At 33.0% G+C, this 14,632-nt stretch overlaps 1 protein-coding gene across 11 annotated transcripts in view; it reads left to right on the top strand.

Annotated features, from left to right (window-relative positions):
• Nucleotides 1–14,632, top strand: part of LOC117692688 (uncharacterized) — a 33,908-nt gene that overhangs the window by 841 nt on the left and 18,435 nt on the right. For all 11 annotated transcript variants that reach the window (XM_066078036.1, XM_066078035.1, XM_066078033.1 and 8 more), the window contains exons 2-3: nt 3,020–3,376; nt 13,143–13,222. In XM_066078036.1, coding sequence (XP_065934108.1) covers nt 3,020–3,376; nt 13,143–13,222 — 437 coding nt within the window. The remainder of the gene's footprint in view (nt 1–3,019; nt 3,377–13,142; nt 13,223–14,632) is intronic.

The raw sequence follows: 14,632 nt of genomic DNA, 5'->3' as shown, positions 1-14,632 counted from the left end.
TCCGAAATTTCACTGATGTTTTATAGCTGGCCAATATATTTTCTATATTTATATTAATCTAAAAGACTTATTTTTTCAATTTTTTGTTTCAAAAATGTCTTAAATCTATACACATTTTTCATACAATACACTTTTGGTTTAAGATCATCATCTCAGTTTACTAATATGTAGTTCTCAAAGTAAGGTTGGTCCCGAACATTTTTCAGCAACAAAACATGCTAATGGCGGAGTTGCCAATCTCTGTTATTTATGTGTCTGGTGTAGTCAAACATTCCTTCCCCGTTTAATAATAAGTTGTCTGTAAATTTAAGGCTCTTATTAAAATATACTCTATGCTTCATAATGTTCTGAGAATGGCTGTATCAGAATTTAACATTTAATGCAAGGCTAATACGTACCTTATAAGGCCTAACAAAAAAATATGTTTGTTTACGGTTTCCCGACCGACCCTATATTTAATCGCCGACCCTAATTGTTTTTATCCATCGTTAGAAATCCGGAAGTCACACGTGGGTACGTTTAACTTTTATATTCATCTTAATCGGTCAAGCGTTTGAAATCGAAATCGAAAGTGAAAAAAAAAACATGGTGACAATATCTACGTCTACATGTTCTCTGCAGTTTGAAGAATGCGCACACATAAAGCAAATGCAGTTAATATCGGCATTTATCCAGGTGTACGATCGATAACATGGGGGAAATGAAAAGGTTCCCGATTTTGAAGTACGAGGCAAACAACATGGAGGCAGGATAGTTTTGACCACAGGAGTCGACGATTTTATCAATTCCTTGAAAATAAATGAGAAACTGGCAAAATCCTACCAGTGAGCTTCGTGAGCGTAGCAAGCGTAGCAACAGGATGGCAACGAGTTTTCTAGATTTTCTTTATTTCGATATCCAATTGATATTATACACCAGACATCCGTGGTGTTATTTTATCAATTTCTTGAATTTATTTCCCTAAAATTATCCTCAAAAATCATTTTAAATCCATTTTTGCACTTCTCTATCATGGCCATGTTTGATGCTTGTGATGCTTGTGATGTGCAATATCATGTTTTTTTAAAAAAATAATGGGTGTCTGTTTTGTATAAAAACTTAGCATATCGAGACATTTTCAAGGAACATTCTGCATAAAAATATATAGTCTGTTGCTCTATTGATACTATTACCAGGTCAGGCGCAAATCGAAAATTAATCCTCAGGGGAGATCTCTACTAAGCATGTTAATTGTTGCAACAGCAGACATAAACTATTTTTTTGTATGTCTTATTTATTTCTAGAACACATTTTATCCACCAATTAATGAAGATAAAGTTTAAAATCAATAAACCTCTAGATTTTATATTTGATTACAAGTACCTAGATTCTATAAAATAGACTATAAATACGAGGCACGATTTTTACTACGAAACTGAAAGGGTCAAATAAAACCACGTGGTCAAAAATTTAAATGACAATAACATTCACAGGGGTGCATGTGGCAAACAAAAGTAAGCATGACACAATGGCAAAACAGTTTTGTATTATCAGTTTGCGAGGGTTGGTCGGAAATTATTGAGACATTTACTCTTATTCTTTTAGGAAAAGAGATTTACCTTTGAAATTTCACCAAAATGTAAACCAGAATAAAGTTTATCAATGTAAAAAGTTTCTTTTCCATGGCATGAATAGATCATTTTTGGTAAGTGGATCAACGTGCCTGCGTCCGGTGACCCAACACAACCGCAAACTTTTCGCAACGTCATTTTAACGCCTCTCATTGCTCCTGTGTTTAAACACCTTACAAACGACCGGAAATAAGAATTATTTTTTATTTCTCATCTTTTGTTTTGATTTCAAGATGTCATCATTTACATTTTCTCTCATTCTTGATTTTTATTTTGAGTTCTGTTTACCCTAAAATCAAATTACTGTGAATGTCTCCTGCAGTCATTTTGTTTTTATTTTAGAACTGTTGACAACAGTTAGTGTGTATACAGTACTGGATATTTAGTCTATTTGTCTTAATTCTAGTCAAACAATCAGTGAAAAAAATATGATGAACTGAAGCTCTGTATCCCTGGTTATCGTATAGTTTTGGTTTAAGGAATTGCGTGGCCTTAAAGGTCTTCTTCTGAGATTTCCACAAGTTTGATGTATATTCGATGTGCCGTCTTGAGGTCAAAATTCAATGTAATGTCGTCATATTTTCTATTGCTTGGTAAATATGTTTGTACCAAATCCATATTTTACCTCGAAAATTAGTGAAACTTAATCAAAAGTTAGTCGCAAAATATAGCAAAACATATTTAACACGAACATATTTAATTTGATTTCTTTTATCATTAACTGTAATTCTACGGACACTTTGAAATGGGATGTTCAAGTTTTTTAGTCTCCGAGATTATGCCTGCGCCAGGTACCCTGTTTTTCTACCGTCGTAAACAAAATATTTAATTAACTTTCAATATTACTTTGTTTAATTATTTGTTTGGAATTACTCAATGTTTATGCCAATTTTCGTAAAAATTTGTCACTTAGAAAGGGATATGTTCGAGTTGTCTCAAAAATTTCATATATGTGACGTTTCTGAAGTTGTGTAAAAAAAAACAAATAATAAAATAAAAAAATAATCCTACCTACCGACCCTATTTTTTTTCAGCATGTAACAGTAAACAAACATATTTTTTTGTTTGGCCTAAAAAAAATACTTCAAGATTTTTTAAGACAATTAGCAGCATGCAATTTTTCCCGAAAATCCCTTGGATTATTGCACATATATGAAAAAAAAACCCATTGATATGTTAAATAAGTACTGGTATCAGATAATGTTAATGGAAATTTAATGCTTTTTTTACAAAGTGCTTTATGATTCTTTACTATGGTTTAAATTGAAATTGAATTTGTTATGATTTGTATAAACATACATGATATATGACTCTAAAGAATTTTCTTTTTTCCCTTAAAATATGGTGGAATAGAGTTTTAATGTTATGTAATGTTACATCTATTTTATTTTATTTACTTTTTTTTCCAGCATTTGCCCAAAATAGGGAAACAGTTACAGGATGTATAGCCGGCAATGTTACCATGAAGTTTAAACCTGCATTGTTAGATGGCAAAAAGGTGAAGACCTACGTATGGAACAAGGTCCGGGGCGTAAACAAAGATCCAAGCTTTGCCAAGTTTGAACCAGGCGCTTCGCCAGATTTTGAGATATATTTTAATAAAGAGCACCAGGTTCAGAATCGATTAATCCATCATCACGATGAGCCTGCTACCTTATACCTCACGAATTTAAGGAAAAGTGATCAACAGCAGTACACCCTAGTTATCAGCTATGTTGATTATGTTGGAACACCCACAGAATGGATCATAGACCTACAAGTACAAGGTATGTTGATTACGTTGGAACACCCACAGAATGGATCATAGACGTACATGTACAAGGTATGTGAACTATGTTGGAACACCCACAGAATATATTATAGACTTAAAAGTACAAGGTATGTGAACTATGTTGAAACACCCACAGAATGTATTATAGACCTTGATGTACAAGATATGTGAACTATGTTGAAACACCCACAGAGTATATTATAGACATAAAAGTACAAGATATGTGAACTCTGTTGAAACATCCACGGAATATATTATAGACATAAAAGTACAAGGTAATGTGAACTATGTTGAAACACCCACAGAATATATCATAGACCTAAACGTACAAGGTAATGTGAACTATGTTGAAACACCCACAGAATATATTATAGACATAAAAGTACAAGGTAATGTGAACTATGTTGTAACACCCACAGAATATATCATAGACCTAAACGTACAAGGTAATGTGAACTATGTTGAAACACCCACAGAATATATTATAGACCTAAAAGTACAAGGTATGTGAACTATGTTGAAACATCCACAGAATATATCATAGACCTAAAAGTACAAGGTAATGTGAACTATGTTGTAACACCCACAGAATATATTATAGACCTACAAGTACAAGGTATGTGAACTATGTTGAAACACCCACAGAATATATTATAGACCTAAAAGTACAAGGTAATGTGAACTATGTTGAAACATCCACAGAATATATCATAGACATAAAAGTACAAGGTAATGTGAACTATGTTGAAACACACACAGAGTATATTATAGACCTTGATGTACAAGATATGTGAACTCTGTTGAAACATCCACAGAATATATTATAGACCTACAAGTACAAGGTATCTGAACTATGTTGTAACACCCACAGAATATATCATAGACCTAAACGTACAAGGTAATGTGAACTATGTTGAAACATCCACAGAATATATCATAGACCTAAAAGTACAAGGTAATGTGAACTATGTTGAAACACACACAGAGTATATTATAGACCTTGATGTACAAGATATGTGAACTCTGTTGAAACACACACAGAGTATATTATAGACCTTGATGTACAAGATATGTGAACTCTGTTGAAACATCCACAGAATATATTATAGACATAAAAGTACAAGGTAATGTGAACTATGTTGAAACATCCACAGAATATATCATAGACCTAAAAGTACAAGTTAATGTGAACTATGTTGAAACACCCACAGAATATATTATAGACCTACAAGTACAAGGTATCTGAACTATGTTGAAACACCCACGGAATATATCATAGACCTAGAAGTACAAGGTAATGTGAACTATGTTGTAACACCCACAGAATATATCATAGACCTAGATGTACAAGGTATGTAAACTATGTTTTGAAACACCCACAGAGTATATTATAGACATAAAAGTACAAGGTAATGTGAACTATGTTGTAACACCCACAGAATATATCATAGACCTAAACGTACAAGGTAATGTGAACTATGTTGAAACACCCACAGAATATATTATAGACCTAAAAGTACAAGGTAATGTGAACTATGTTAAAACACAAACAGAGTATATTATAGACCCAGATGTACAAGGTATTTGAGCTATGTTGAAATACAAACAAAATATATCATAGACCTAGATGTACAAGGTATGTGAACTATGTTGAAACACAAACAGAATATATCATAGACCTAAACGTACGAGTTAATGTGAACTATGTTGAAACACCCACAGAATATATTATAGACCTACAAGTACAAGGTATCTAAACTATGTTGAAACACCCACGGAATATATTATAGACCTAGATGTACAAGGTATGTGAACTATGTTGGAACACCCACAGAGTATATTATAGACCTAAAAGTACAAGGTATGTGAATTATGTTGAAACACCCACAGAATATATTATAGACCTAAAACTACAAGGTATGTGAACTCTGTTGAAACACACACAGAGTATATTATAGACCTAGATATACAAGGTATTGGAACACCCACAGAATGTATTATAGACCTTGATGTACAAGATATGTGAACATCACCTTTGGTTAATGAATGTTCCATGTAATAGGGAAACAAAGCACTTACTAGATTTGTTACTGTCTGACTACTAACAGTTCTGAGTTAGTGAGTAACAAACCTGATACGTATTTATGTAACTGCATCAGGCCTCATCTATTTGGACATACATCTTACATAGCCATGGTGATTCAGTTTGGATAAAACTATCAAATGTATACAACTTCAATCCAAGTCAGGGGAAAAGTAACATCAGATATGCAAGTCACTGCATAATAATCAAACATAAAACAATGAAGTAAAATTGCAGAGAATAAAATGTACTGAACACATCTAGTACCAGTAGTGGACCGTGAGTTGTAGGAGTGCAGTCATGTGTAACGAATGTGTAAACTGTCATGCTCATATACATATACATGTACATCGAAGATACTGTATTGTTAAGGTTAATTTCATTGCATATTATATTTCCCTCCTACAATTGGCTTTGCCCTTCTTGAGTTTGCCCAGACACAGAAATAAATATTCTTTCTAATAAATACAATTATTTAAAAATTGTTTTGAATTCACCCAGTTTTAAACATGTTAAATTTGCCTACTGACGAGAGCGAAAGAGGTGAAAATAAAAGGGAGTGAATATTTCTCTGTATACAGTAGGTAATCATTAGAATGATATATATGCACACCTATTTATGAGCATGATGAGTGGATAGACACACAGCTCAGATTTTATTCTTTAAAGTATTTACTGCATGGCTCTAGATTTACTTTTGATTAATAATTAAGGTCTTCCGTTTCCAACGGAAGACCTTACTATTATTCTGAAAAAATTTCAAATTTCTTATTATTTTTTTTTTTCTTCTAGACGCCAACTTTGATCCTTAATATCTCGCTCGTTTGTTCACCGATTGTTTTGAAATTTTCAGGACTGATAACATGCCGCGTGATGTTGTCGTTGCATATTTTAGTTGAGGAAAATCCCCATTCGGTTTTGAGTTATTCCCCTTTTAGTAAAATTTAACGACTTCTTTTGTCCAGGGGGGTTTAGCTATAACGATGGCTGGCAGAGTCTCAAAGATGGGCTGGTTTGGAAGCTAATACATTGAATTTGTGCGAGATATATTTTATTTATTATTTAAATGCAAATAAAAGAGGAGGTATAGATGTTGAAACAAAGGCAAGAAAAAAATTCAAAAAAATTCGCGTATATTCCGTGTTAGTTTCCTACCTGATAAAAATTTGTTATAACATGTATTTTAAAAGATCTTGGTCTTACCAAGACCTTTCATTCGGTATACAGAAAAAGAGGGTTGGCCCCTATAATTAAGGAGTTAGATGCGTCAAAAGTTTCTTGTCAATAACTTGTAAAGGAATAAAAATTTCTAATGCATTATTGAAGCAAAGTTGTAAAGAAATTAATTTTGAATCCTTCCGTGGTATTCAATTTAATGTTTTCGTAATTTATAGCCAGTATTTGCAGAAACAATTGTTGTCAGTTCGGTCCATTTTTGTGCGCACGTTTAGGAGGTTATGAAAGGGCTTTTTGTAATGCACTAACTGATACATGCAGCGCGCAAAAATAATTCTACATAAAATTCCCAAATGTTTTTATTCATATGTACATATTCATTTCATAAAGATGAACGTCTTTGACCTTATTTTTGTTGTTTGTTTCATAACTGTGCCCCTTTCTATATTTAGATGCATTACGAGACTCAGGTAACCGATCGATAGAAGAGTCGCTAGCTGTATTCAGGCCGTCGCCTTGACGACAGTGCATATGCTTGTAGAGCTGGACGTACACATGTTTAACGCCCCACTGTGTTACTGTAACAGAGACATTTTGAATTGTTTCAGTACTGGGAGATGTGTTAATTAAATGGTTCGAATGCATGGTAATTAAACTCAACTTTTCTACAGTACGTATACACGGCCGTCATATAAAGCACAATGTGTATTACTGACATGACAAATGTACGCTGGCAATTTAAACGAACGCGGGATTGCTCCCGATAGAACATTTCTTTTAAAGCAAAACAAAATACTGATTTCCGATGGATATAATATTATCATAGTGGAGATGATTTTAAAAAGTGAACTTAATATTCGTATACGATAATATTTGAATCCAAAGCCGCTATTTTTAAGTAACGGTTATTAGGGACACATGTATTAATTATGACTTGCCCCGCGTTTCACGTTTTTTACTTGCAATGCATCTACAAACGAAAATACCAAACAACCTTCGGCAGCAATTTATAAATAATTTATTACATACTAGTACACAATATTAAAGAGATAATTAAATAAATTGTGCTTTATAATTGTACTCGCTATCTTCCGTGGAAATAATGGCATGGAAAAAATGTTGTTCAATGTTCATCAAAAACGATGTAGCCTTAGCAATCGAAAATAATTAACAAACTGTATGTTGATAGATTGACACATTAACAAACATTCAGACCCGCAATGTATTTTTTGCAAATTCTATAAAATGTAGACTCAATAAGTTAATTTTTCCGTTTGGGGTATTTTGAATCACATGTGTACGCTATGTGTACATGTACATATAGATTAATAGCCATATAGATAAACACTTTCAGTGTTGAATTTTTAAAAGATATTTTGTACATGCAAAGCAATCCAATGCAAGGGCTATTAAATTCGAACAATGTACATACGATAGGGATCGAACTGATACTGGTTCTGCTTGTTCTACAAACAGCGAATGAAATGCGAAGTATTAGGGTGTTATTTTTTAAACAAATAAGTATTGCTCTCTTAAAACCTTGCATTACTAAACAAAGTATTTCATCGGAAGCATTATTAGTTACCTTAGCTGCATATATGTAGTTCTCCTTCTGGAAAAATTGAGTACCATCCGAAATTTTTCATAGCAATAGCTTTCCAAAAAGCTTGCCTGACTACCCAAATTTATTCAGTGGAAGCATGCATGTATCAATTAGACTATCTTATAAGAAATGAAATTTAATTTTCGCTGCGGATCATAAATTATTAAACTGAACGTGCAGAGTTTAGAAGCAATTTCAATCTTTTTCTTCGATCGAGTGCATGTACCTGTATATCACTGGAAATTAAATCATTTCATTATTTTAAATCATTTTAGGAATGTACATGTATCGAATAATCTCAAACAGCCAAATTGAAAATTGAATTTGTTATATATTAGATGCAAAATCAAAGACATTTTGTTATTTCTAACTATATAGGAAAGGATATTCAAACACGTACATGTAGCATCGTTATTTGAAAGTGTGTGTGTGGGGGGGGGGGTTAGGTGGGCAGCTTCATCAAAAAAAAAATCTTGACAAGGAATTTAAAAAATGGGGAATTTTGAAAATCCTAATCCGTAGGTGGGAGGGGGTATTTACATTTTAACTTCAATTTAATTCAATTAGAATTACTTTATTTTTTGGTTCCATTTATTACATGCTCCGACAAAAGTGAAAGATCCATGATATCTCTATTTATTATATGACCAGTTAAGAAAATAGAGTGGGTAAGACCATCTACACATCATGTGCTCTGGCCTAACTTGGACTCGCCCACTAATCGGCGAGCCAAAATTATGAATGAGACGTATTATGGCGCGAAGTCTTTCTTTACCATTCACGCAACAGCTGAGATCTCAGATAGATCCATCGGCATAGATCCACTGGGAGGGTGTCAACTAATAACTACATATATTATACTTTGGATTGAATGTTTTAGAAGAAATCTATCGAATTAACATACACACTTAATTGACTAGCAATTGTTAGATGTACATTTACATTTGTACACGCGAGTGAAACCCTTTTCCAGATGAATGAAATCGCCCAATTGATCGAAAATCGGGTCACACGTACCCCACTTCGGCGAATTACTTGTACGTAGCCCCTCCAGTAAATATTCCAATTATATGAATTTATATTTGTTTTAATTAATCCAAACTGATGATTCTTTGTTAATGATGATAATCCAACACCAACTATTACTTACATTGTACTACTTAGACAATGTGTATCATCTTGCGATGACACCTCCCTCTTTTTTTTTTGACCTTTCAAATATGGCAATCTATTTTTAAATCAGGATTACACACGTGCAATGTGAAATGCCCTTTTAATTGAACACTCTTGCTCATTGTGCTTATTACATCCCATATAACGTTTTCATCAATTATGAATATAAATGTTGACACATTAAAGATGCATCCTCAGGCAATTATTAATTCAAGCTTGTGGGTCCCCCCCCCCCCCCCCCCCCCCACTTTTTCTCACAGCAACTAATTTTTTTAAAATTTGCTTATAAAAAATTGAATTATCAAGGATGTAAAAAATTTATATAAAAATAAGGAAATTAGGATTGAAATTGGGAGTTTTTTTTTTTTTTTTGCTTGTCAAGATTTTTTGGATGAGTCTGTCCCCCCCACACTTTCAAAAAGGATGCTACGTGCCTGCATAAAGATAACAACATTCAAGGGCCTTCCGTCATTTTCAAGCCATGATAAACATGATAAAAAGGACTCTCAAAATAAGAAAATAGACGCAAAGTAAACTGCATTCATGGCATATGTTCACATTGTATGATGTGTCTCAAAATTCCTATTTTGGACTCGTCCACTATAACTACGAAAAAATTAATGAATGAGACATCCTGATTCTGGCGCGGAGTCTTGTAAATAAAATTTCCATTGATCTGAATGGATTTTTCCGTGAGGGTCGGGGTACTAGGTATAAAAACAAATTTAATCGTTCAAAGTTTTGAATTGTTAAGAACGATATATCAGATCGAATGTTTTAGAGCGATTTATAAATCAAAAATACAGTCATTTTTAATCTGTTGACGCGTGAGCATATGTATTAAGTAGGCGGGCATCCCTACACCCTATTAATTGAAGACAAATGAAATCGCGTCCAGCAGAACTCCCTGGCATTTTAGTGTTTGTTATTATAAATTTATGATTTTGTTTGTTAATAACAATTCAACATCAATTATTAATTAACAATGTACACTCTAGTACGCTTATACACAGTTTTGTTGCGATGACCCCCCCCCCCCCCCCCCCCCTCCCCGGACATTATACCTATTTTTAAATCAGGATTACACACGTGCTTGCATGTGCAGAAGACAATCTGGAACTTAACTGATAACTATATCATCTCTTTGGAGATTTATTTCTCCGTACGCAAATACGTGTAGTAACTGATACATGCAATTGTGAAAACCATAGAGGAATGCATAATCTGCGCATAATAACTAACTGCTTGATGCAATATTTCTTTTTTCCAACATGTTTTAAGTCAATGATAATATGAAAATATATGCTTGACTTCATATCGGAAATTACTCATTTTCTTTATTCCCCTTTTCAATAAACAAAACAAACCAACAGACCAAATTGATCCAGATAAAAAAATTATCAAAAATAAACCTAAAAAACAAACTACACTTTCATCCTTCACCCACAATATTGCCTTTTCGATATTTATCATCGTGGTAGATCCGTGTAACAATCTATTAAGTAGGTGCTTGCACGACATAGAACCGGCCCTTGCTGATCAACGTTTTCATTAACACATATAAAGGAAAAAAAAATATTTAGATTTTTTCTTGGATTTATTTTGATGTAAATAAAAAAGAGAAGAAATTAGTTCTATAATATATATGCGATGTAAATCTTTTTTCCACGCAATATTTCGTATAAAACAACGAAGAGTAGTATCTTGAAACTTCATTCAAAATTTGATTAGACCTTTAAATTGTAAAATGCTAACATTGAAAATTGTGCCCGATTTCTTTTTTTTTAAGATAAAACTTTATTTAAAAAACTGATTCTTTGAGACAAAATAAATAAACATAATCAGTTTGATATTCTCTAAGTGCAGTTCTGTAGCTCTTAGTCTGAAAAAGAATCGGATGGACGACCTAGGACCCAGATCGTCCATCCAAATTTCTTGAATATTGCCATTTCTTTCGTACGCGGACGCATGTTGGCCGAATACTCACCAAGACTAAATGGTTCGTATTTTAAGTTTTAACTGCGTTTAAAGGTAATATTGGAATTCCGATAATTTTGAAAATGATTAATTAAATAAAAATGGTTAAAATTACCGTCAAATTACCGGCATCGGCCTTCCCCATGCGCGAATCAAGAAGAGTAGGGTGAGGGTTCCAGACCCCACCCCAACCCCCGCAAAATTTCTTTCCATTACATGTACAATATAAAATTACAAAAATATGCCTCGGACATCCCCAGGCAAACTCAAATAACCGTCAGACACTCAACCCCCACCCCAGGAAAATTTTTCTTATCTGCGCATGCCCCCCCCCCCCCCCCCCCCCCAAAAAAAACAAAATTATTCTTCAGAACCCCCTGTAAAAATTCCAGGATCTCCGCATACATTCTAAAAGATTCATTGGCCCTTGCTTTTGATAAAAAATGCGAGTAAAATGTTTGGTCTTTTTACGTTCATACCGGGCATACCCACTGTGTGATTATAATCGTCGTCCATATTCTGTGTATATTGAGTCAATTATGATGATTCGATAAGTTTCTCAAAATAAAATGCACATGCAAAAAAACAACATGCGGCGAATCAAACTTCAGACAACTTTTAAAGATCTGTATTTGCTTATATACATGTACTTTGTTTCTTTTACACAGTGTTTATACATCTAATATTGCACCATGGTCAGGTATCAATTTTTATATTACGTCACAAGTATGACGCAGCTACGACGGAAGACCTAATCGTTGCTTGCAACGAGCTCGTCTCTAGTATTATACATATATTACACGGCTTTGAGGGCAACTTATCAAAATATTTGCCCTGAGGTGACAGAGCGTTATGTTGTTTATGCCGAAGGCATTCCGATATGTTGTACTCAGGATACTGAGGAATCTGATCATAATTAGAAGAATAAAATAAATAAATTTCATGACTTAATTACTCAATATTTGTTTCTATTCAGTTCTTAGCACGTTTAGATCTGTATATTTAACAATAAAGGGAAAAAAGTTGTTAAAGCACATCGAGTTCCTTGGTCCCTTGGACTTTGAGCCATCTAGAGTCACCTGTTTCATGTGTATTTTATAAATATAACATTTTGAAAAAAATCAAAATTAGTTTAAAAGAACATATTTACCCCATTTACCCTATTAACAAGGTTTTAACAAGCTTCATATCATTCAATCGATGTAAGATAGTTTGTAGAATGTTGATGTGTACTTTCAATAATACTTTTAGATAATTTTCTAAATTAAGCAATTTAAGTAATTTAGTCCCTCTGAACAGCAGACACTGTCCTGACATTTTGATTTTCGAGGAACTTTCTATGTTTGCTTAGCTAAATTTCAAACCTGACTGACATAATTAACATTTAGATTTATCGCACGCGAGGGTGATATTACAATTTCGAGAGGGCAATATAACTCTTTGCGGTATGACTCGGTTATTTTCAAGGCATAGGAATAAAATAAACTCATTTGAGAAATAATGAAAAAATTATTAAAAAATGTTACATACAGAAATATGTAATATACTGTTTGTGATATTTACAGATGACTGATTTTTGTTTTGCTTACCAAGCCTGCTTTAATAATTCTTTATGCCAAATAATTTTACATATTTGTAGATATTTTTTTTATAGACATTGCTGAATTTTACATAAATGATATATATATATATAAATTATTATATATACAGTATGTAGTACATGTACTATACAAATCGTTTTTATTGTAGATGTTTGTTTTGAAAAACCAAAAGAAGTGGGCAAGTGTGCAGTAACAACATGTTATACAGGAGACAATGGGGTACTGAAGGTAAATTGTTCTCACTTCATCCTTGTGATAGTTATGTGAACCTTATTTTATTTTTGAAAAGTATGTGTTGCTTAATTTTTGTTTTGAAGACTGTGAAAAAATGAAAAATTAATAATTTAAAAGTATACTTAGTACTTAATCGCCATTTTAAATAAATTCTTATTTTGTCCACAAAAGTCTCAAACTAGATAGGCTTAGTTCACCAATATATTTTTCCTTGGTGAAGCAATTTAATGTGAAGCAAAGCTTAAGCCTATGCTCTTAAGTTTTATAACTATGATTATTGTAGCTTTCCAATTTCACCTCTTTTTGTGTTTAAAATGTCCGAATTTAAGCTTCAGAAATTTTTAGATACTCTTATTTTGCACAGATTGTATTTAATTGGCTGCGCGTTTTCTCTACATGAAAAAATGATATGAAAAGACCCTGCTATAAATTTCCTCTGTAAAACATCTGTCATGAAATAGTTATGCTAAATTTTGGCACTTAAATGAATGTGAGACTGCCAGACTAAATGAAAGATAGCGTCTCTTTGAATGACACATCCTATACTGTCAACCAACATTAACTCGCCAGCGAGAAAATTCCGCAATATTGGTGAGAGCCTTTTCTTCGCGAATATTTCTCATCGCGAACAAGCCCTTACTGTATGGTTGTTTTAACAACACGGGTCCAGGCTTACTTGCAAAAACTAATTGTCGCAAACCAGTTTATATTCAGTAAATCGCGAAATAATGTCTTTGCGAACATGCAGTAGTCTTCTTATAGTAGCTTTATTTACTAAGTATTTTAAATACAATCAACGGAAATTCATGCAGGGAAAACTCATCTCTGTAAACATGCCTCATAATTAGAATTGATCAAGTGATAGTAAGTTAAAGCACACGTTCATTTTACAGTGTATTTAACTGGTAGAGCTCTACTTATTCAGTACTTAAGAAACTGAACAATGAAAGTAACCAGGGGTTAGTAATATGGTGAATTATAATATTCAACAGGCCAAAATATACCCTTTACAACAGAAAATGCAAGCACAAGAAGAAACAGTTTTTCCTTAGTTTAACTAAAAGAGCATGTCTGTTAATGATCTCCTTTTAATATAAACTTATAAATTTATAGCTGCCCTTAAATGTAAAACAATAGACAAACATGCACTGACTATGTATCAAGTCTGTAAAAAAAGTGGGCGTCCTCATTATCCTGTGAAGATTCAAGAAAATGTAATGATTGACCTCTACCTATGAAAATGACTTTGTACTTTATTATTGATAACTTTGTATAAAAGTAATTACCTAAAGTTGCAGCTAAAAGATTAACATTTCCCATAATTAAAAGAATCATGCCCATTTTCAAAGTTTATTTTGTCACAATTTAAGATGTCCTTTGGTGCATTCATCAATTGGCTTTATT

This window comes from Magallana gigas, chromosome 3 (assembly GCF_963853765.1).
Source record: "Magallana gigas chromosome 3, xbMagGiga1.1, whole genome shotgun sequence".
NCBI classification, from domain to species: domain Eukaryota; kingdom Metazoa; phylum Mollusca; class Bivalvia; order Ostreida; family Ostreidae; genus Magallana; species Magallana gigas.
This window is presented reverse-complemented; position numbering and strand designations above follow the sequence as displayed.